Source organism: Camelus bactrianus, chromosome 13 (genome assembly GCF_048773025.1).
Source record: "Camelus bactrianus isolate YW-2024 breed Bactrian camel chromosome 13, ASM4877302v1, whole genome shotgun sequence".
NCBI classification, from domain to species: Eukaryota; Metazoa; Chordata; class Mammalia; order Artiodactyla; family Camelidae; genus Camelus; species Camelus bactrianus.
Window position 1 is genome coordinate 67015336 of NC_133551.1, and position 23938 is coordinate 67039273.

The 23938-nt window shown below is 53.2% G+C and overlaps 1 protein-coding gene across 4 annotated transcripts in view; it reads right to left on the bottom strand.

Annotated features, from left to right (window-relative positions):
• PAX7 (paired box 7) overlaps positions 1 to 23938 on the bottom strand; it is a 101587-nt gene that overhangs the window by 32443 nt on the left and 45206 nt on the right. For all 4 annotated transcript variants that reach the window (XM_074377302.1, XM_074377300.1, XM_074377301.1 and 1 more), the window contains exons 5-7: positions 15625 to 15824; positions 9607 to 9772; positions 8273 to 8475 (exon numbers count right to left, since the gene is read on the bottom strand). In XM_074377302.1, the coding sequence (XP_074233403.1) occupies positions 8273 to 8475; positions 9607 to 9772; positions 15625 to 15824 (569 nt within the window). The remainder of the gene's footprint in view (positions 1 to 8272; positions 8476 to 9606; positions 9773 to 15624; positions 15825 to 23938) is intronic.

Below are 23938 nucleotides of genomic sequence, written 5' to 3' on the forward strand. Positions count from 1 at the left end.
CAGGCCTTACTCTGCCCAGGGGGAGGGGCAAGGTCAGCTCCCGCCCACACCTTCTTAATGCACAGAGTCTTGATTGCTACAGGTGTATCAGCGGTGGACAAAAAGGAGGCCCAGAGCATCACTTGAAGACAGCCCTCAAGATGCCGTCTTCGCAGAATCCCATCTGGTCTCTAGGAAAGAAGGAAGGCCAGGGTTTCCCCCAGTGATAAAAAGGTCCTGAAGTCACTCGGAAACTAGGCACTAAACCAGTCCCCGAATTCCTAGCAGGGCCTGCACGCAGGCCTGACCCGCCCCCATCACTAGCATTCCAGAAAGTTCCTGATCCCAGTCTCGCCTTTCTGTCCCCCACCCCCTCCGTCCCTTCCACCCAGGAAAAAGGGGTGAGAAAAGCAGAGACGTAAACATGGGTCTGTTTTCACAGGAGACAAGGCGGTCCCGGCCTCCCTCTGTGGGCCGGAGCTGGGCCCCTGATTGACGTGAGCAGGTGGCGTTGTTTGGCAAAGAGCCGCCAGGGGGGAAATAACTCAGCTTTTCCCACTGAGGTAGGTTAACCACGGACAAAAGCAGAGCTGGATGTGAGAGCAGGATCTTGGCAGGGTCTGTCCCCCCAGGAGCTGGCCGGTGCCACGAGGATGCCCAGGGCCTCATGGCTGATTCTTGGAGCCTGTAGCCCATCCCTGTGCTGGGGTAGGACTGGCTGGGAGTCATGGGGAAGGGGCACTTAGCATGTAAGGAGGCCTGATGTGCTGAGTGGACACTCCCCAGGGCCCCCAACTGGTACCCTGATCGGGGCTGTGATGGGGGCTGGCAGATATGGCTGCTGGGGAGGGGGGCGATCTTGGAGCTGGGCTCTTACTGGTACAGGGAAAGCCAGTTACTGCAAAATAGCATTTGGCTTCAGGTCCAAGAAAATCTGGCCAGATTTTTGGTCCTTTCCACCAGCTGACCCTTGACCCCACACCATCACTATTGGTCACCATGAGAAGTGGGTACATGAGTGGGTGTGTGAGGTGACTCAGTTAGCTTTCCCCTAATCCTGGGAAAAACCAGCATCAGAGCCAGTGTCCTTCCAACTGAGACTGGTCACTCCTTCCATCCCAACTCATCCTTCCCTGGAGCCCAAGGACAGAGCAGGGAGATGGCCTTTCCTGTACTTTCTGCAAAGAAGGATGCTACCTGCACCCTGGCCTCCTCCCTTCCCAAGACTGGAAACCAACTCAAGCATTTTCCAGGAGTGGAGGAGAGAAGGAAGGGGGAAGAGATGGAAGACATGGGGCAGCAGAAAGGCAGAGTTGGGAGGCCAGGGCACGGATTGGGGAGAGGGTGGAGAATGCACACTTATAAAAGCACCTACTGTGTGCCAGGCCCTGTACTCAGATTCTCCCTTGGCTCTCACAGCAGCCCCTGAGAGGTGGGGATTATCCTTCCCACTTTCCAATGAGGAAAATGAAGCCCAGAGGGGTTAGGCCAGCTGTCCCAGGGGCACACAACAGTTTAGAAAGTGGCAGGACCAGAACAACAACTCAAGGCTGCTCGTTGGCAAAGGCCACACGCTTTCTCTTGCCCGAGGCTTCCTCCCACTCACGGGGCCTGCTGGAGAGACCTCCCGGGAAAGAAGAGTCTGGAAGAGACCCTGAGAAGGCAAAAGGAAGGAAGCTGGAGGCAGAAGAGCCGCAGGGAAGGGCGGAGCAGGAAGGGCTGGGCGGAGCCCAGAGAAGCGCTCACTTGGCTGGGGTTAAAGCCCCCATGTTCCTACAACCCGCTAAGCCGGAGAAATGAATTCTGATCCCTCCAAAACCCAACCTTGGAAAATGTGCAAGAGAAGGGTCTCCTTTCAGGGGAGCAGGAAATCCTCCACACCTCCTCCCGACGCCCCGGTAATGCCAGGATGTCCCCAATCTGCTTTGAGGAATGGAGAGATTAAGAATAATAAAAAAATTGCAATAAAATATGTGTGAAGGAGGGGGTAATTGTGGACAAACGCAGCATTCAAATTCATTTTTCAGCTCTTTTACACACCATTTCAATCTTATTTTCTGCTTGTTAATGAGATCTTGTTGCCTGGGCTAGGCAAAACCTTCCAATATCAGGACGTAATTGCACATAATTTTCTCTCCTACCAGTGATTTGCATCAGTTTTTTAAAAATTCTGGGCTATTTAACACCCCACAACCCCCCTCCCCATCTTCCTGCCTACAAATCTCCCCCTCCCTCCTCCTTCCCTGTCCCTGGTCCAGCAAGACTCATTTTGAATGCTTATTATAAACGCAGCGTTGCCAATAAAGGGGAAGAAAAAACACATAGAGGAAGTGAGGGGACAGAAAGGCGAAGGGAGTTTCCAGTGGCCACCACAGGATGCCCGGCTCAGTTCCCTTGCGCGGGCGGACGGTCTTGATCTCATCCCGCTGGGAGGGTGATGAGAAGGTGAGCTGCATGGGTCAGGCAGATCTGCCTTAGAACCCCATGGCCACCACTCATGTGCTCTGTGGCCTTTAGCAAGTGACTTAACCTCTCTGTGCCTGTCTCCCCAAGTTCTGTGGGGCTGGAGTAACGTCACAGAAGTAAAGTGCTGGCCAGGGATGGGGGCATCCTGTAAGTGTTCAGCTGATGGAGTACCTTCCCCTGCTGGTTCAGCTTCCCTGGAGGCCTGGTGATGCCAGGAGGGCAGTGGTGGGAGTCTACTGGGGAGACACATTTAGGAGACCACATCATACAGAAATGAAAAGTCTTGAGCTTTACTCCTGCTGGTCTCAGAAGGAGGGGGAAGCTTGGCTTTTGAAGGTATAGACTAGGAACCTGGCTATGCTCTTAACTGCCACTGTGGCTTCAAGCCTCCATTTCCCCATAGGGACACAGGACCAACCTTACGGGGCAGAGACAACAGAGCAGCACGGGGGCTCTGTAGCCAGACCATTGGAAGCCTGGCTCTGCCGCTTCCCAGAATCTACCACAAGACCTGGTATGTGATGGGGCTTAATAAATCTTTGTTAGATGGGTGGATGGATGGATGACCCCAGACAAATCCGATGCCTCATCTGTAAGCCAAGGTCACAGGGCAACTGCCAAACTTCGCAGAGTGGAAGCAGGTAAAACGTTTAGCCCCATCTGCAGCTGGCCCGCGGGAAGCATTCGCTCCACGGTCACCGTAACTCTTTCGTGCACAGAAGGGAAAGGAGAAAAGAAAATCAAGATGCAGGGAAGAACAAGGCTAGGTCTACTGTGATCCCGGCTGTGTGATTAACTGCACACTTAGAGAATATTTTTCATTAGTTCTGTGTGGGGGAAATTGTAAATATGGAAATCTCTTTACAGGTTCCTGCAGGTTAAGCTCCAAAGAGAAGCAAAGGGGGTGGATGGTGAATGAGGGAGAATGAAGGACGTCGTGATGAAGCAAGAGGAACAGCGGTGATGAGACCGAAACACCCCCCTTCCTGTGAAGCAGCAGCTGGAGCCCCGGTGTTGGGTCCGGAGCCCTGGGTGTGGGTCCCAGCTTGGCTGCTCACCCACCGTGTGATCTGGGCAATTTCCTCCCCCTCTCTGGACCTCAGTTTCCACTTCCGACTCTAATAGAGTCTGCATCTAGGAAAGTACAGGGAGAAGGCAGCTCCAGTTCCAGGCTGCCCCCCCGGGGACACATTACACAGGCCCCCGAGGAAACCCCAGCACAGGGCAGCCTGTCCGTGACCTCCAGCCCAAATGACCCTTGAAATGGCAGAAGCTTGCTCCCGATTTCTTTGCTTGGGAGCTTGGACTGGTCAGCACTGTGGCTATGAATGGCTTCCGCTGTCTGTCTCCCCCATCACGCTGGGGAGTCTCCAAGAGAGGGCTGTGCTTCCACCGTCAGATTGGGGTGCCTAAGGACAAGGGGTTTCTTTCCCAGCAGGCTATGAGTTCCTGAGGACAGGAGCTGGGTCTCTCCTCTCAGATCATGAGCTCCTCAGGAAGGGGCTGTGTCTCCATCATCAGACCGAGGAATCTCTAAAGGGCAGGCCAGGTGTCCCCTTTCTGTCTCTGCCCACCACCCCTAAAAGCCTGCCCTGTTCACAATTCCTAGATGTGGGCTGGTAGGAACTGATCCATCTGCAGGAATCAGATCACTCGAAGTGTTGTCACAAAAGCTTTTGTTCTAAGCTGTCCTGAGCTGGTTTCTAAGAGTTATTCCCAAGCCACTGGCCCTTAACCTGGAATGAAGGGGAGAGAGTGGGCTGGGGGCTGCGAGTCCCAGCCTCCGACAAGCCATCAGAGAGGAGGTCAAATGGGCAGTATTTGTTTTCCTTGCACCTCTTCAGAGGGCCCCAGAGCGGAAAGCCAGGGGTGTCCACGTGTTGAGTGCTGAGCCCCTAATCCTATCAGGCTGGGCTTTGGGGGTGGGTGAGGGGCTGGCCCCTAGGGAACCGAACCTCGAGGTCATCCAAACACCCCCTGGAGGCTTTTCCCCATCTGACTCAGTTCCGCCTGTTGGCTCCTAACCTGAGGGCCTGGCCTCAGTGTTCTTATCCATGACATGGGCTGAAGGAGATTTCCCCGCCACTGAGCTGAAGGGACTGGCTGCCGAGATGACTGCTTCTCGCTGCCTGCCAATCTCTCAAAAAGAGAGAAAGTGTGTGCATTTCTGGGAGGCAGGAGAGCAGTGTGAGTGGTTAAAATCTCAGGCTCTAGAGATGAGCATTGAATCCTGGCTTTGGCCCTCAGGTGGATTAACATACAGAAAACACTGAGAAGAGGGTCTGAACATCACAGGAGCTCGGAAGGTTTAGCTGCCCTCATTGGTCTGTATTAAATATATTGTATGACTTGCTGTTTGATTCTGTTTATTGCTTCTCTGTCCTGTTAAACTGCCAGCTCCTCTAGAGCAGGGGTCCTCATCTCTCATGGTCACTGATTTACCCACGTGCGGAGAACAGTGCCTGGCACGTAGCAGGCACTCCGTAACTACCTTTATATTAGAGTCGGGGGACAGGCACGGAGCTGACACGAGTAAACAGCTTTTCCACGAGATTCTGCTGGGCAGTCTCTCCGTGGAGTCTCTGAGGCTTGGCAGTACCCACTTCCCATGCTGGGTCTGAGACAAGGACCTGGGTCCACCCCCGGGGAGGAGGCACGTCCTCCCCAGGCAGCATCAAGCCCACCAGCGTGATGAGCAGATGCTCCAAGTGCAACCCTAATGTAATCCGTTTGGGCTTTTGTAAGAACCAGGGCCAAGGCTACCTGAGTGACAGTGGACCTGAGATCCTGGATGAGGGGAGATGGTGCTGGCCCCATAGCCCACATGGGGGTCCCATCCCAGATGGGGTTTCTCCTCTCCCTGCTGTTCAGGTGAGCTACAGAGAAACTCCTCATGGAGGAGAAACAGGACATGGTAGTTCATCTGTCTTGGTGGAGAACCCCCACACCCACCCTCCTGGGACCACAGAGATGTGCTGAACATGTGTAGTCGGCCTGCTCGGAAGGAAGACAGAGTTTACTGGGAATCAGAGCTCAGAAATGCCAGGAACTTCTGTATAAGACCCAGAAACGCCCCCCTCGCTGCCCCCTTCCTTCAGGAAGTGTTCATAGCTCCACCCCGGCAGTTCACGTGCACAGAAGCACACAGCCTGCCCTGGCCCCCGTGACCGCCCTGCGAGCAGCCCCCTCTCCCTGCTCCAGCAGCTGTTCACCTCCTGGTCCCCTATGCCCCTGTCAGACCTTCCATTTGTCTTCACACCTTTGGTGGGAACCTCTGGGCAAGTCTCCGAAGTTCACCCAATCCATCATGCCCCCACACCCTCTCTGCCCTGAGGAATGGGGAGGAAACCTGGAGGGCCTCTTGGAGGATGGGTGAGGGTCCAGCTTGGACGGGGAGAAGGTTGGGATTGATCTGGCTGCTCAAAGTAGTGGGTCGGGTTCTCTTCCTCCTCCTCCCTCCCTCCCTCCCTGAGGCTCATTTCTGGGCCCAGCCAGTGCAGGACACATCCTCATTCTTTAATCCCACTGCTGAGCTATGTTCTAGAAGCCAGGGGCCCCTTGTATGCCAGTCTCTTCTCTGCCCTGTGAAGAAGATGCTGCTTTGATGATAAACCTCCACCCACACTGAGAAGGGTGGGCTGGGAAGAGCAGTGGTCAGAGAGCCAGGTGTCCTGGACTCTCAGGCCTGGCCCAGCCAATGTGTCCTGGGCCCTCCAACTGAAAAGTGGGATGGGGGGCCCACCTAATCTCAGTACCCCTCTTCAGATTTCCAAGTGATGCTTCTTCAAATTGTTCTGTAATATAAGGCCAGGCCTGGACCACATTCTCAGATGTGGACACCTCAGGTCTCTGCAGCCATCCTCACCTGGCTGGTTCTGGATCCCCTTGTGTCTAAACTTGGCTCTGGAAGGTTAGCTTAGCCGGTTCATCATCCTTGGCACTAACGAGATGGAGGTAGTGGCCTTGAACCCCGATGAGGCCAATTAGATTCTATTGGAAAAACATTCTGGTCTGCAGGCTGCGTCACCCCCACAATGTGGGGCCCACGAGGATGTGGTGCTTTACCACTGAGAGCCTGGCCTTCAACTGCTTCTGTTCACAGGACACTCAACTCTGCACCGGACCTGGGCTAAGCGCTTTATGTATATCATTTCATTCGACCCTAAACAACCCTATGAGGTAGGTGCTAGCATTGTCCCCATGTCATGGATGGGAAAGCTGAGGTGTAGAGAGGGGAAGGGATCTTACCCACAAGTAAACGATGAAACGGAAATTCAGTCAGCCCTCAACCACACACAGGAATAGAGGCAAAAGGAATGAACACAAAACATGCAGAAAATTAACATTTGGGGGAATCTTTTAGACCAAGGGTAGCCTTTTTTCTGTAACAACCAGAGAGTACATGTAGGCTTTCAGGCCACGCAAAAGCCTGCAACATGATCTCTTTTGAAACTACTAAATTCTGATGTTACAGCACAAGAGCAGCCATGAGTATGTAAATGAATGGACATGGCTGTGTTCCAATAAAACTTTATTTACAAAAACAGGTTGTTGGATGGAAGTGGCCTGGGGGATTGTAGCTGATCTCCCCTTTGGCCCCTATTTTCCTTCAGGCAACAGATTTCTCATACCAACCATATTGTTCTGGTAATAGGGGGGCAGGAAGGGAACTGATGTTGATTTGGCCCCTATTTTGTTCCAGGCTCTGTGCTAAGCGCTTTGACCCATTAGCATGTTGAATGCAGAGAACACCCTTCTTAGAAGGTTATCAATTCTTTGTTTAATCACTCTTCTGTTAAATGGGGGATACACTAAGGCTCAGAGATGCTCTGAGTAGTGCAGCCTCACCTCTTCTACCACGTAACAGCTGTTCAGGTAAGTTTGCATTATCTGTGTTCTCACCACAGACACAGAGAGGTGTCTCAGAAGGTGGAAGGAAGGGTAAAAGGAGTCTTGGATTTAATTCCTTCCGCTAGGGATATTTAAGAGCCTGCTATAGCTACAAAAATGAACTCAGCAGTTCCTCCAGTTTGCTAGAACTTCCAGCATCACGGAGTCCTGTTCCCCAAACCCACCAATAACCACCACCAGCCTCAGCCTCATCTTTCTGACTCCATCTAAAGATGGTCCCATGACTTTCATCAGCATCATCGGGCAATGAGTGACTTAACCAGCAACCAATCATATGCGAATGAATAGAGTTCCCAGACCCAATGGGAGTAGAGTTCCCCAGCTAGAACCGCCCCACCACAGTTCTCTCCACCAATAGGATGCGGTCCTGCCTTTTACTCATTGGTCACTCCTCATGAAAGGCGAAAGATGGAGCACAGGAAGAACTCCTGGGTCTAGAACAAAACCCCAACCACAGTCAGCATCCCATAGGAAATGGTGCAAGGCTTCCACCAGCACACCATCTGAAAATGCTTGACTTTTCTGGAGTGAACAGCCACGAAGAGGCTGGTGGGCCAGTTTAATAAGTTCTGGGTGGCTAACCGGTCAGGAGCAAGTCTATAATACGGTATCTGTCTCTGGGTAGCGAGAAGTATGGAAACCTTTTCTCTCCATCCGCCCACTGCATCACCCAGGTCTCCAGCTTGAAGAAGATAAACCCAGGGTAAAGGGTCACAGAATATAGACAAGTGAAAGTGGAAGGTGCAGTTCCGCCTCCCACTTAACTATTTCAAGGTGTCCAACAGCCAGTGGGTTTGGTGGAGAGCAGCGAATTCTTCCCCAAGGGAGAGCCAGCCTGTGTCCCCCAGAGCCCTTGCTGACTGGGCTGACGAGCATCTGGCAGTGGGACCCGGGGAAGAGAGGCGAGGCCACCTACCTGAGGAGACAGGCCGTTGCTGACGGGGTTCATGTGGTTGGAGGGCGCCGCCGGGTTCATGAAGCTGTCCGAGTAGCTGGAGAAGCTATGGCGGGCTCCGTAGGCAGAGCTGGTGTCCGCGGCTGCCGCGGCCGCAGCCAGCCCGCCCTGGTGCATGGTGGACGGCGGGAGGGGCTGGGGCCGGTGCACGGTGCTGCCGCCATCTGCGGAGAGACCCAGGAGCGGGCTTGAGCAAGCGGCCTCACCCCAGAGGGTGAGGGAAGGTAAAGCGCCTCCTGCTTGGAAGGTAGACCCTGAGCCTCCTTCTCCCAGCCTCCAGCCAGTGGAGGGAGAGGGGAGGCGACCGCCTTCCCTCGCTACTTGGGACAGGACAACGAGCTTCTGGGGAGGACACTGGGATTGGGCAAGCCTTGACTGACAGCCAATCAATACTCCAGATAACCTCTAGGCACCTACAGTTACCGGCCCTGATCTCAGCGGTCGACACATAGCAGGTGCTCAATAAACCTTATCTGGACTGAACGTCAGAGCTCGTTGAGGACTCTGTCAATCTGCCCAGGCCTCTCCTGATAGCATTTTGTGAGCACTGACCACTCGCCAGGTGCTTTTACAAATACTAAGAATGGGAAGCGAGAATATGATTACCATTTTACAGATGAAGAAACCAAGGCTCAGTGAGATGCAAGGTAACAAGGTTAGTGAGTGGGGAGCCGGGGTTTGAACTGCTGTCCTGTTCCTAGCTACTGGGCTGTTACTCCTCTCTGTCACGGCCCCTCCATGCAGCCTTCCAGAAGATGGGACAGTCACCCTTGGCAATGGTTGAGTTTCTTATCAAGAATCACAGGGAGGCCTCTCTCCTCAGCCTCCAGAATTCCAGCCTGCCAGTCCTTTAAGAGGGAGCCACGGGGCTCCATGAGGCAGAAGTCAAGTAGTGGAACTCTTAATGTGTGCTGGGGAGGGGGCAGAGTCTGGGACCGGAGCCAGGGAGGGAGGGGAGCTACCCTTCTCTGCCTACAGGGCTCACCACCATTTCTTCTGCATTTTAATGAGACCCAGGAGATTGACATGACTTTACAGTTGGAGAAACTCTGTTCTGACCGTGTGCATGGAGGCTACCTTGCTCATCTTCCCCTGGATGCAGAGTGAAGAAGTTCAAGGGCAGAACCCCATCTCTTTTGTCTTAATAGTCTATCCACATGAAAGTAGACAAATGATCATTAAAAAACACCCAAACCTTCTTATTCCTTCTTTGTTAAGGAAGGAGGCAGACGGGGGCCGGGGGAGGGAGGGTGAAAGGATATGGCTGAGATGCCAGGGTGGGGCTGAGCACTCACCTTGGGAGATGGTGGTGGTGGGGTAGGTGGAGTCCGGCAGCTGGTAGGGGGGCAGCGTGGGCATGCCGGTGGGCGGGAAGCCGCCTGGCAGAAGGTGGTTGAACGCTGCCAGCTGGTTGGCTCCTGCCTGCTTACGCCAACGGGCACGGCGGTTACTGAACCAGACCTGGGGGATGGAGAGCGGAGCATGGAGAGCCCTCAGCCTGGCTCCTGGCAGGGATCTGAGACATAGCTAGAACCGGTCCCCCGAGCCATCACCCTCGATCAAGCCGGCATCCTCCGCAGGAGGACAGTTTGCAGAGCGCTTTTATAGGTGCCATCGCATTCTGTCTTCTCGACCACCCAGTGAGGAAGTCATTATCATGACCTGCATCTTACAGATGAGCAAACTGAGACCCAGAGAGAGTGGGGAACTTGCCTACGTGACAGGGTGGGTCAGAGGCACAGCCAGGTCTGAGTGACTCTGTCCAACGCCCTTTCACTGTAGCTGCTCCTGCCCTGAAGGCTGTCAGTGGGTGACCATCCTTGTTCCGACACACGCTCACTCTCCACCTCCTCCAGGAAGCCCCCCAGGAGGAAGCCATACATCGAGAACCCACCTGAATGAGACCCACCTGCCAGACTCAGATGTAAAAGCCAGTTCTTGGTCAAGAGCCTGAGGCCCTGCTTGGCTTATGCTGCACGGGCCCCCTTGGATAGGAAAGCCCACCTCACACAGACATATACATAGACCCATGAGGCATGCCCTACTAGCCCCATTCCCCAGAAGGGGAAACTGAGGCTCACAGAGGTCCAATCACTTGCCTAAGGCCACACTGCTAGTCTGTAATGGATCAAACTTCAATCAGTCTGATTTTCTAGAACCCTCTTGTCTGAATTCGCAGCCAGTTCCCTGGGACCGGCCAGAGAAAGAGAATGGGCATGGGAAGTGGGGCTGCTCTGGGGAAACTCTTTTCTACCTTTGGACTTTGCACATGCTGTTCCCTCTAACCCTAATACTCTTCCCACTGCTGGTTCCTTGGCCTGCAGGGCTCAGCGGAAATGCCTCCTGCTCCAGTGATGGATCCCTGCATGAAAGTAAGTCCAGGCAGGTCCCCCCACCTTCTCAGGAGGCCTCCAGCTATGAGCTGCCTCACACAAACCATTATTGTCTTTATCTGTTTCTTGGCTCTGTGCCTTCCCTTCGAGCCTTGAGCCCCAGGGGCAGAGGTCAGGCATTCCTTGTCCACTGCTCACAGCTCTATAGGAGTACTTGTTGAATGAATGAATGAATGAATGAATGAATGAATGAACAGTGGAAGGCAGAGATGGCTCTGGTGGGTCTTTGCTGGTGCTGGGGCCACAAAGGCTCAGTGGGGAGCCCCCCTTGGTGAGTGACGACCTGGCCTCCCCTGGCATGGATCATTTAAGACCCCCAAACCTCTAGGCCGCGTCTGCTGACACGCGGGAAGGGAGTCTCAGGCAGGTGGCAGGTGCACATGGGCCCCTGGTATCATCTGTCTTTTCTCCAAGGGGAAAACAGAGTTCAGTTTTTCAAGCTGGATGGACAGAGCAGCTGGCTCTGACCTGCTTAGGATTCACAGAGAAAGGAGATGTGGCAGCCAAATCAGGATTGCAAACTGTCCGGAATAAAATGAAAGTCCTGGCTTCTCCGCACCTCCCCAGGGCAGCCAGGGCTCCCCAACGGGCGTCCTGGGTGGGATGGATGCCGACCAGTCAGACTGAGGCTGCCTCTGAAATGGTGAGGAATGGGCAGTGTTCCCTGCTCCCTGCTTCCAGGCGAGGGTGTGGGGAACAGTTTTGTTTAAATTGTGTTTACCAAAGGGTGGGGCTCCTGCCACTCCTTGGTGCAGACATCCCAGAAGGTGAGTGACACAGACTTAAATAACCCTGAACCAGTCCCTTCTCCTCCAGGCCTGGAGCGTGTGGAAGGGAAGGTCTCAGCTTGTCACTCACACATCCTTAGCGCCTTTCCAACACTTGCCAATCTCCCCATTTAATGCACAGAGAGGATGCCTTGGCGAGTGATGTTTCCTGCAGGACTTTCTCCGTGTTGTCTTGTTTCCCCCGTGTGTGTGTGTTTCCAACTGCCTTCCTCTTATGAGAGTGATACACACATTTATTTTAAAATACACTGAGGGGATTAAAAACTACAAACTACTATGTATAAAATAAATAAGCTACAAGGATATACTGTACAGCACAGGGAACATAGCCAATATTTTATAATAAATATAGATGGAGTATAGCCTTTAAAAATTGTGACTCACTATGTATACCTGAAACTTACATAGACTTGTTAAATCAACTATACCTTAATTAAAATTTACTTTTTAAAAACAGACTAATTTTATAAAAAAAGAACAGGACAATACGGATAATATGCAAATGTGGCCAAAAGAAGGTCGGAGAGTGACTTCAGTTTGGGGCACGCCGCTACAGTTTTGTTGGACGCAGCTGTCCCTTCGGCAGGGGTCACCGTCCCTCAAATGGAGAGGACCCAAACACGCTGGAAGCGTTCTTCCCCCTTCCCTTCCTTTCCCTTCTCCTCCCTGCCTTCCTGACCTCCCTCCTCTTCATCTCAGACTGTTCCCAGGACTCCGATCCATGTCAAACAGGACAGTAAGGATAGATGGTGAGCATGACCTAGTCCGAGCCTTCAAGCTGCCCTTGGCCAGGTGCACGACAGGTGAGTCAAAGGACAGTTACCCTCCAGAGTAGTAAGCTCAGACGGGGTGGTATGCAAGGTGCTATAAGGAGGTCTGAGAAGGGGCTTCTAACTCCTTTCACAATCCAGGAGGACTTCCTGGAGGAGAGGACATGCCTTTTGCTTTTTTCTCTCACCTCTTCTTCCTCATTGTCCTGTTTCCCCAGGGCTGCCTCCACCCCAGCAGGCACCTCCGTCCTCCCAAAGTGTAACATGATGGTTAAGAGCCCGACTGCCTGGGTTTGAATCCTGCCTCTGACTCCTCACTAAGATGGACAAGTTCTGTTGTTCCTCTGTGTCTTACTTTCTTCGTTGCTAATAATAGCATCTCACTTCTAGGTGGCTCTAGGAGTTAACACAGGCAAAGTGCTTACCCAGAATGGCATCTACATCTTATTCCTACACTGGAAGGTGGCTGGGCTTTCTGTGGGCTGAGACAGGGCATCTCTGCGAGATATCAGGGGCACCAGGCTTCGGAGAATGGCTCCTGACCCTTTGCTGGGGAGCAGGCTGTAGAGGAGGCAGAGGGGGGTCACATACTTAAGTGACTAGAACTCTGCCTAATTAAATGATGTCTGGCACACAGGAGGTGCCCAATATGATTGCCAGATGAATGAACCTGGAGTTTCAAGGGTGGCCAGAATTGGAACCACCAAAAACAGGTGGAATTTTAATAATAATGGTCCCCACTCATGGCCCTTCTGTGTGCCAGGCACTTCCTGACTGCGTGTGTGTATGTGTGTGTCGTGCGCGTGTTTACATGCAATCATTTAATCCTCAGAACAAAGTGAACCCTATTACTGTCATCTCCATTTTGCAGATGAGGAAACTGAGGGCAGAGAGAGTAAGTGATGGAGCTGGAATCCACACCTAGGCATCTGGCTCTGAGCCCACTCTGAACCACTCGACTCTCCCACCATCTCCCAGCGCCACTGAAATGAGGTGGCACAGGATTGCAAAAATCCCTGAACCACAGACTCTTAGAATCAGAGGCCAAGACACCAAAAGTATAGAGCCGTAAAACCTAAGCAGTGCTCAGGGGGCTTCAAGGACCCTGCCCCGCTGTCCACAGCAGGAACTGTCTCATTAGGGTCTCCGATCCACTGGACATTGTACTTTTTCTTGAATACTTCTGGTAACAGGGATCTCATCACCCCACAGGGCAGCTCTGATTGTTGATGTGTAAGGACCCTAAAACTTTAAGGAGACTTGGTGCTCATTTAGTTTGATCACTTTATTTATAGATGGGAAGTTAAGTCTCAGGAGAGGAAAGTGACCTGTTGAAGGTAAGCCAACTGATCAGAGTCAGAAACCGAGGGGAACCCAGGCCTGTGGCTCCCAGTCTTGCGCTTTCGTCCCTGCAGACCTTTATATGGGACTTTTAGGATATCCTCTTATCCACCCTGGTCCACCCCCTGGGGTGTCTCAGAGCAGCAGCGTTCTTCAAGCCTTCTCTTCTCCAGGCCAAATGTTCTATTATTCCTGTCTTGACTGTTTGGGTCGGCCTTTGTTCATTCTTTAAAAACTCAACATGTATTGATCCTCTGCTGGGATCAGTCCAAGTTCTCAGGCTAAGGGTTGGGGGGAGACTGAGCCCCGTCCTGGGGCAGCTCATAGTCTGATAGGGGGAGTCAGCATGTGGAGGATGTCTGCTCTCGCCCCCCTCACTGTGGGTTTGCCTGGGCTCTGGCCGCTCCCCCTGTTCCCAGCCCCCCTCTATCCTTGGACCTTGAGTGACACCTGTTTCTGGGTCCCCTGGGCCAATAAAAGCACTGCCCTGACAGCCAGGAAATTTTACAAGGAGCAGTCAGGCTTCAAGGTGGTGGGAAGCAGCCGTGGTCGCCAGACGTGGGAGTGAGAAAGCACCCAGGAATGTGCCCAGGAGAACAGCTGCAGGAGGACCGGAGCAGGGGAGGGAGGCCGGGGCTGGGGGCAGGCTCGGGTATCACCCCAGAGAGGCGGGGAGGGAATGAGGTGAGCCTGCTGCTGCCGCCGCCCCCCTCCCCTCGGGGTCCCCCTCTACGGCAGCCAAGGGTCCCCCACTCCAGGATGGGGGTGGGGTGGGCAGAGGGAGGGCGTTGGTTCCTGGATTGCTTAAGTGCCACTTTGCTTCCAGAACTTTGTCGCTTTCAAACCCCAGGCTCTGAGTCCATTTCCTTCTTCCGGATGAAAAGACCCTGGAGGGTTTGGAGTTCCAGGCCCAGCTCAGCCTCCCTTGAACTCTGTGCCCTGCCGCGTGTGGCTCCTCTGAGCCTCAATTCTGTGCCTGTGGCTTGGGGAGTGACCATCCTGACCTGAGGAGGTGGTCTGAGGTTCCCTTGGGTCAGGTGGGAGAAGCTCTGAGCATTGCCCCTGGCACAAGGCAGGTGCCCAACAAAGGCTGGCCGCTCCTCGGACAGAAGCACCCCCAGTGAACAGTTGGGGGCGTCCCTCTGCAGACCCGCCTCCCCCATTCACAGAGAGGCCAGACCAGGAACGAGTTCCCACCGGAGCGGTGCATCAGACCCCTCTCTTGCTCCTCTGCCCCCACCCAGCCCGAGCTCTTCCCAGCCCAGCCCCCAGAGACTCCAGGAGAACAAGTGTAGACCTCTCGGAATCTGAGAGCTGCCCCTGGGGAGAGGAAGCAATAACCCCTCGCAACTGCAGGCCTTGAACCTTAGGCAGATTGTGCTTTCTCTGCCCTCCCTTCCCCAGCCCCACTGATCAGGAACCACACATTTTGAGGGTGTGGAGGAGGTGTTCAAGGTCTGCCCACCCTCCCTTGGATGCTTCTAATCCATCAGGAACATGCACCCAGGAGTCAGCTTGCATGCTTCTCATGACAGGAGACTCATTACCCATCTTAGGAAGCCAGGCCTGTTCTGACATTTTCGTCCATTTCCTTCCTCCCCAGTCAGAGGTTTGGATTTTTCTCCTCCCTGAGCTGTCTTTTCTGGCTGAACGAATGGCCCTCCTTCTTCCCTCCCTCCTGCTTTTCTCCTCTTCTTCTCTGTCTCTCCCTCCATCCTTCCTTCCCTCATTTTCCTGAAGTACTTGTTGGCAGATGTGAAGGCAATCCAAGTCCTCACTGCCGCTTCCCTGGGGCTTGTCCACCACTTGGGCAGCCAGTTAATCAATTTGCTGCTCACTTACTCTGCACCAAGGGCTGGGGGCATTCCTTGCCTACACGGTCCGTGGACCACTTGCTGCAGAAATCCCCCCACCCCGGGGGGCCCACTAAACCTTCCAACCCGGGCTCCCCCTACCTCCTCAGTCCCGGTCTCTAGATGATGCCCACAGTGCAAACCCCCCCACCCCAGGCACCTCCTCACCTGGACGCGAGCCTCGGTCAGCTTGGTCCTCTGCGCCAGCTCCTCGCGTGTGTAGATGTCCGGGTAGTGAGTCCTCTCGAAGGCCTTCTCTAGCTCCTCCAGCTGCTCAGCCGTGAACGTGGTCCGACTGCGGCGCTGCTTACGCTTCAGAGGGAGGTCAGGTTCCGACTCCACATCCGAGCCCTCGTCCAGACGGTTCCCTACAGCCAGGCGAGAGTGAGGGAGAGAGTGGGGGCCCAGTGAGATGGAGAGGTGCCTTGTGCCCATCTTCAGGCCACCACGGCCCTGAAGATCAGATCCCTCCTGAGCACAGGAAGGATATTCACACAGCACTGTTCACCAGACTGAAGGCTGGGAAGCAACCTCCCTGTCCAACCTTAGGGGATTGGTTAAATAATTTACAGCCCAGCAATTTCATTAAAAAAATAATCCCCTGTAGCTGGGCATTTAGATTATTTCCACTGATGTGGAAGAACGTACATGACATAGGACTCAGGGGATGGTTTCATGATGAAATACATTTGTCAACATTTCTAGAACTATGGTCTCCGAAAAAGGGAGAACTTCACAATATTTTCACTGTAGCTCAATAAACCTGACTTTAAAAAAAAGGCAAGGTACAAACCAGTTTGCAAAGCTCTATCCCACTTTTGGAAAAAACACGCTTCACACATTATAGAACATTATACTTGAAAGAGTAGCAAATGTTAACCTTCAGGGTGATAGGACTTTTGTTTGCTTTTTTAAACTTGTTTATAGTTTAAACTAACTTATAGTTCAGTATTTTTAAAACAATGATCATTTAAACAACGACCCTATTACATTTTGGGAAAATATTGCAAAAACTAAGGAAAGGAGGAAGCAAGAAGAAAGGAAGGGTCAGAGAGAGGGAGTCAATGCTTGTGCCCAGGGCCAGAGACAGGAAGCCTAGATTCCAGCTTCTTGTGATGATAGGAAGGCTACCATCCCTCCTCAGGCCTGAGTTTCTCCATTTGTAGTATGAACGGTTTGGACTACATGACCTCCACACCTGGGCCCTTCCTGGGATGTTTCAGGATCTTCTGGGCTGGAGGAGGAGACCTCACCTGCTGATCTTGGTCATGGCCATGGCTCCCATCCCATCATCCCCACCAATTTCCACCCTGGAGCCTGGGTGGTGGGTGAAGCCTTTGCTTTCTGTGCAAAGAGATACCAGGAGTCTGGGGCCAGCTCACTTCCCAGCCCTGGATGGGCTGTCAGGCCAAGAATCTACACCTGTAGGTCCAGGCGAGGGAGGCTGCAGGAAGGGCTTGATCAAGTTCCTCAGTAGTGAGGGCTGAAGACACTATTGGACTGAACTGACTTTCTGCCCCCAACAAGTTTGGGCCTCTTGTTCATTTCTGCTCCAGCAGAAGGGATGCTAGTAAGCAGTTCCCTAGCCAGGCCTCTGAAGCTGCACCCTCGGCAGCCCCAGTGGAACTGGAGTATGGAGGAGGGGCTGGTGAGAAGAGGAAACCAGGGAAGGGAGAGGGAAAAGAGAGGGCCAGCCATCAGAGATTATCTTCCTCCTCCCCACTTCTCCCTTCCCCCTTTTATTTTTTGCTTCACGTCTCTCTCCTCTCCCTTTCCATCTCCATCTTCGGTATTTCTGGACGCAATTCTACGTCTGGTCATTCATTCATTCCCGAAAGCACTGACAGAGCACCTGCTATGTAAACTTTGCTTGGAGAGCTCGCCTGAGTCAAACTGGAGAAGCCTCAGAGATCATGCGCTCACACCACAGATGGGAGAAACTGAGTCACAGATAAGTAGGACAAATGCCCAAAGTCCCTCAGCAAATGTTCACACACACGCTTGGACCCAGCTCTCCTGTCCCCTGTCCCGTTCTTATTCAATTGCTTCAAATGTTACTTACACAAATAAGGCCTAGCCTCCTCCCATAAGGGACGACCTTCCCCCAATCCTGAAAAAAAAACACCTAATGCAGACTCTTAGATGTGAAGTGGAGGTGAAGGGAAAGGCATTCCAGGCCCGGGGAAGAGCATGGCATGTTAACAGGCATGATGGAGGAGGCTACAAGGGGCCTGCATCCACAGCCGGCAGGTCATCCAGTCTTGGATGGATTCCTTTTCCCTCCAACCTACTAACTTGGCATCGAGAAGTCATCTCTGCTTTTTATTGGCCACTGACTGTGACGTCACACAACAAGGGAGCCAATGGCAAGGGTGCCCTGTCTTCATCACTGCCCGCCTTATCCCTAACGGCAGAGACCTGGGATAGGATCCAGCCCTTCCTCTGCCCTCTCCCAGCTGCCCAGCCCCCTGTCACTGAGAGGAGGCCACAATGGACACAGCTGGCATCCTGGGCTGCTTTCCCCAACATGTCTGGGGCTCAGAGCCAAATAGAACTAATCCCAAGGATTCATTTCCTGAAACTCACTGCACAACCTCAGTTTTCTGACATTGACAAGGAGAGCCCTTGGGGCCTCAGAAGGAGGAGGCAGAGATTGGCAGGCAAGAAAGGAGGCCGGCCCACGGATGGGGAATGGGGCACCAGGCTCCATCCTCCAGTGAGGACCCTTGGGCTCAGACAGGAGCTGAGTGGGGTGGGGAATCCAGGTTGTCGGGGACAAAACCTATGTGTAGACACTGTACTCAGATCTGTAAGGTCAGAATGGGGAGGAGACGGAGCGCTCCAGCCTGATGGAGGAGGCACAGCCCTATCTTGGGAGAAACCCCAGACGGATTAAGTCTTAGTTCAGTTCTAGAGCAGCGCTGTCCAATAGAACTTTCCATGATGATGGACATATGCTAGGTCCGTGCAGTTCAATATGGTATCAGCCACGTGTGGTACTGAGGGCTTGAAATGTGCCTCGTGCAACTGAAGAACAGAGTTTTTTATTTTACTTTATTTTAATTCAAATTTACATAGCTGCATGGGGTTGGTGGCTGCCCCACAGGACAGCACATCTTTAGCACCGTTGGTCCCCCCTTTTAACTCAGGCTCTTTCTGCACACAAAAGTCTCCAGGTAGGATTGAATGCCATCGTTTGTTTTTATAATATTTGTCTTTATGGTTCCCATCTATTTGTAGGACATAATATGCATATTCTACTTAGAAAAGAATTAGTTTCCTTGAATTCAGTTTTTAAGGATACTTTTGGACAAAGTAAAACATTAAGGAAACAACAGGACAGGCCATAGGGTTGTCACCAAAGTCACATGTTAGCAAAGGAGGTGCTGGGCGGATAAGTTCGCGGTGCTTCTGATACTGATCCTCACCCAGCCTTAGTGCCCATGCAGGCCCCCGTACCATCCAAATTACTGGCGGCTTTCCAGGTCCTCATGGAGTTCTGAGTTTATTTCTTCCTCATCTCCCTGGCCCTCCTGCCCCTTATTCAGAATGGATCTGGGAACTCCATGGGCCTAGAGAGATAACCAGATGGGAACCCAGCCTGGAGAAGACACAGCCCACAGGTCTCTGTGGATGGAAGAGATCTGGGAATGGTCCTCCAGGATGATGGTGGTTACCATAACAACCTTCTGGACAGTGAGCAGGGAGAGCACAGCTGTGTCCTGCTAGCTGGGAGATCCAGAGAGATTTCAAGAGAGCTGGACTATCGTCTGTGACTTTAGGCCCCTGGAAAAGATCTCCTGCCTCCTCCCTGGCCCAGCTCAGGGGAAGAGATCCCACCCCGCCGCCTTGTAGGTCTGTGTCATTCTTCGGTGTGCCAGGTCTATGAAGCTGGGACTGTTGGATCTTTTACAAATAGGGAAACGAAGCTCAGAATGGTTCAGTAACTTGCGAGAGGCCACAGAGCGAGTAAGCTCGTGCTTGTTCCTGGAGACGGATGAGGAGGAGGTGCAGATCGGGAGGGAGTCTGGGGGGAGTCTAGGGGGCCTCTGGGGCTGCTCTGGTCTAGTCCAGAGTCCTGGTCTGGAAGGCCTGACACTTGAATTCTGAGCTCTGTCTCTCCCCGTGCTGTGTGGCCTTGGACAAGTTGCATCGCCTCTCTGGACCTCCATTGTCTCAGATGTGAAAAAGGATGATGATGCATCCCTGCATGCCCCACTGGACTGCTCTGAGGACAGAATGAAATGAAGACCATGGGAGTCATTTGGAACCTGGAAAGGGCACTTGAAGGATTATCATTATTAATGATGATGATGATGACAGAAAAAGAAAGTGGGGGGAGGGGATACAGAACTGAAGCATCATAAGTAAGAAGGAACACAAAGATCCCTGATGCCACCGCATTCGGTTTCCAAAATGCTGTCCCTTCCCCCCACACCCCTGGGAACCCTTTAGCCTCAGAGTTTAATTAATCAATCGGATTAGGTGGACCTGGCCACTGAGAGGCCCTGCTGGCTGGAGCTGAGTCCTCCATGCACCGAAAGCCGGTTGTCGTCTCTTGGGGAAGCCTGTGCAGCTGGCACGGGGAGGGGGACCCGCTGGGAAAGTGGACGTGGGAGCGCATTCATTTAACAGAGGCTGGATTTGGGGTGGGCAGTAGGGGAGCAGCCTCCTGGCCCCCTGCAGTGTCTGCACTCTGGCTCTCAAACAGCTGTGGATGGAGAGGCCCCAAGGGAGGGTGGGACAGAGCCAGGTGCTGGCTTGGAGATAGCCCCAGGGAGGACTATGGTGAGGGACCCTCTCTCTGGGTTCCCAGATCCTGTCTCTGCTCAGGGAAGTGGGGAGTCCCATACAGAGCGAGGAAGAAACAGCCACTCCCTTGGGACAAGCTTATGGGGGGAAAGCAGCCTCTGTCTTAGAAAGCTCTCAATCTGATGAGAAGGCATCACCCCGATGCTGGGAATTCCCCAGTCTGCTGGAGGAAACACTGCTTTAGATGAACTGAGGCCAGGACAGGCATAAAACAGGAAGTTCTGTGATTCGAGTGAGCCCCAGAGCAGCCTGAGGATAGGATAAGGGACAAGAGGGTGACGAGCTCTCTGGCTCATCAAAGCTTTCGGGTAGGCAGGAACGAGGTCTGCTCAGGGCAGAGTCCAGCCCAGGTTGGGTGGATGGAGGTGGACAGAAAATGGCTGGGGCAGATCTCCTGTTCTTTACCCGAGCCTCTGCCCTCTCCTTCGAAATCCACTAGCTTCCACAGCCCCTGACTCCGGAGACCCCACCCCTCCCTGTCCAGCTCTTGGCTTCCTAATGGTCCAGCCATGCTGTCTCATACCTCCCTGCCTTTGAACTCCAGCTTCCTCTGCTTGGAATGCCCCACCCTTTCATTGGCACACTCCTGCTCACCCGGCAGAACCCAGCTCGTGGGTGGCCTCCGCCAGCAAGGCTGCCGGGTCTATTCAGGCTGGTTTCGGTGACCATCCTCGGGTTCTCAGGGGTCATCAGGAGACACCAAACTTGCCTGTTTACAGGTCTCCTGGTCCCACTGGAACCCGGAGATCCTTGAGCGCACCAGGGCCTCTGCCTGGCACACAGCAGGGGCTTAACAGCACCTTCTTACATGAAGAGGGCTTAGCAGAATGATCACAAAGTTCCTTTCGAACTCTGACACACTGCAGCAGCCATCACCTCATACTTGGGCACGCACTCTACAGTTTACAGGCCCTTTCATTGTTCTAATGCAATCTCTCCCAATAACCCTGGAGGACCAGACAAGCAGGATCAGCCCCACTTTACAAGTGGCTGATGCAGTCTCAGGACAGCGGGGTTGGGGAGAAAACCCTCAGACGCAGGCCTCCCGGCCCAGGGAGAGCCAACTTTGCTACATTTCCGGGTGATGGGGAATTTGATTTCTGATCGTGAAAACCAAAGTGATGTCTTCTCCATCCTACCCCACCCCCAAACTTTCTTTGTTCTCCCTTTTACCAAAGGAAAAGCCCAGAACCAATATGGTCACAATTTCTGGACCCACCCAGTTCTCTCCCGGAAGGCAAGAGGGAGCCGACCCACCTCCAAACCACGTCCTTGTCATCCTAGACCCAGGGAAGCCAGCAGTGGCCTTGAGGTTTGGGGTCCTGATTTCAGCTCCCCCGAACTCAGAGACGCCCTCCCAGCCCGCTCCTGAGCTCGCCGTCCCCGCAGCCTCCCAGCCCAGCCTTTATTACAGTTTAACATAGGCCAGCTCGGAGCTGCGGCAGAGAAATGAATCACATAATAGTTGATATGCGTTTTAATCAAGTAATTCGGGCAGAGCCGAGAGCTGGCGAGTGTGGGCCGGGTGTCCCTGAATACCAAACAGGCCTGGGCGCAGGTCTCGGGAAAATGGAAAAGTCATTTACAGCTCAGCTGGGGGCCCGGCGAGCAGGGGCCGTGGCGGGCGGCCTCCCGGCCCCCAAACTGCTCAGCTGTAACCAGCGCGTGGTGCCTGCAGCTCGGGAGGGTCTGCGGTAGCCGGACCAGGCCGCACACAAAGGCTGGGCAACAGAGGGTGGATGGAGAGATGGGGCTCAGAGCCCAAGTGACACCTCCCTGGAACCCTGGAAGCGACCCCTCCTGTCCTCCTCCTCTGCCCCCCAGACTGCTCTGGGATGCCGTTCTCAGCACCACCACCCAGGTGTCCAGATCGCAGACCTTAGTAACCCCTGTGCTCTCCCTTCATGACTCGCAGGCCACCAGCCCAGCCCCAAACCCGGGTGATTCAGCATCCAGGTTACCTGCCAACCCATCCTCCGCCCCACCCTGGCCCTGCCCCAGCAACTGCACGGGCGGTACCCTCCGCCTGGAGCACCCCTCCCATCACCCTCTTGGCCTGCAGTTTGCTGCCGGCCAGAGCCAGGCATTTAAAAGCACAGGCTCCCAACACAGTTTGCCTCAATTATGTGGATTTCATGTGTATAAAACATGGATAATAACGGGGATCCACTCCCCTTCTACCTCCCCGCCATCGGGAGCCACCTTCCTTGCTTTGCAGTTTCTCCACAGCTCAAGTCACAATCAGATGTGTCAAATATTTCACTTTATTGCCTCCTTCCCGCCTGCCCTCCACCTTCATCCTGGCTGTCACTACAGTGCAAGCTCCAAAAGGGTGGACATTTTGTCTTTTTTTTCCCTGCTGAATCTCCAATGCTTGGCACAAAGTGGACCCCGAATATTTGTTGAATGACTGGAAGAGTCAGTGAGTGAGTGTATCAAGGCTGTGAAAGAGTGCCAGGGGTGAGTGCAAGCATGAGCTTCCATGAAGCCTCATCCTTTTCCGACTCAGTTTGGGACCACTCCTCCAGGAAGCCTTCCTGACGGCGCCCTCTCCATCGGGGTCTGGGGTGCCCACCTCTGTGCTGTCATGGCCGGGGCTCAGCAAAACTGTCTACACGGCTTCATTTCAGTCCTGCTCTCCGAGAAGTCTCCCTAGGAGTCCGGAGGCCTTGGCAAGGTGGGGGTCCAAATAGGTTTTGTCTGACTCTGGATCCTATGCTATTTCTCAATGACTGAGATGAGTCAACACGCCCAAATTCACCCTGCCAACTTGAGGAGGAGAGGGCAGGGAGAAGAGTATCTTTAGAAAGCCAAGCTGGAACTCTCACTTTGTCCACAACCTAAATTTGACAAAACTTTCCCTTGTCCAGGAAATGCCCATCTAACCCCAGTAGGCTGCTTTTTTTTTTTTTTTTTTTTTTTTTAACTCTGAACCTTTGGTAGATGATTTGCATTACAAAATACGGGGCCCACTTGGAATATTCTCTGATTGTGGCTTCTATGCTCACAGTATAGTTCCGTCCTCAGGCACTAGAGGGCACCCTTTATACATCCCCTCCAGGAAGGGGCACATCCAGGAAGAAGGAAGTAGTACTGCTTGAAATGGTACTGTGTAGTTGCATCTCCAGAATTCCGAGCCATGTTTTCTCATGATGGATCAAGAGCTCTTTCTGCACTGAACTGTGAACCAAGGGCAAGTCTTGTGTAGGAGAGAAGAGAGGGGCAGTGGCCATGGGTGAGGAGAGAAGGCAGGACATTTTTAGCAGACACCTTAGAGGCAGAAGCCAGTCCACAATAAGAGGAGTCCAGCTCACAAACCCTTTTATGTTCTTCTTGTGACTTTAAGACAATCTTGAAGACAATCAGCAGTTTTCCTTTATTTCTTCGCTGGGTTATTTCAGTTGTTTACTCATGGAACCCATTTAATGACAAGAAGAGCAGTGATTGGTGCCGGGCAGATGGTAGAGTCCGCTATGTCAGCTCCATAAAGGGGGCTTGCCAACTGGGCCCCATCTTACAGAGCGTGGCTGAGGTTGCCACCAGCAGGCACTGGGGGCAGGTGGACAGAACAGAAGCTGTGGGGCCAAATGGACTTGGGCTTGAATTCTGGATCTGCCTCCCACAGCTAGAGATGCTGGGTATGTTCTTTCACCCCCAAGCCTCATTCTCC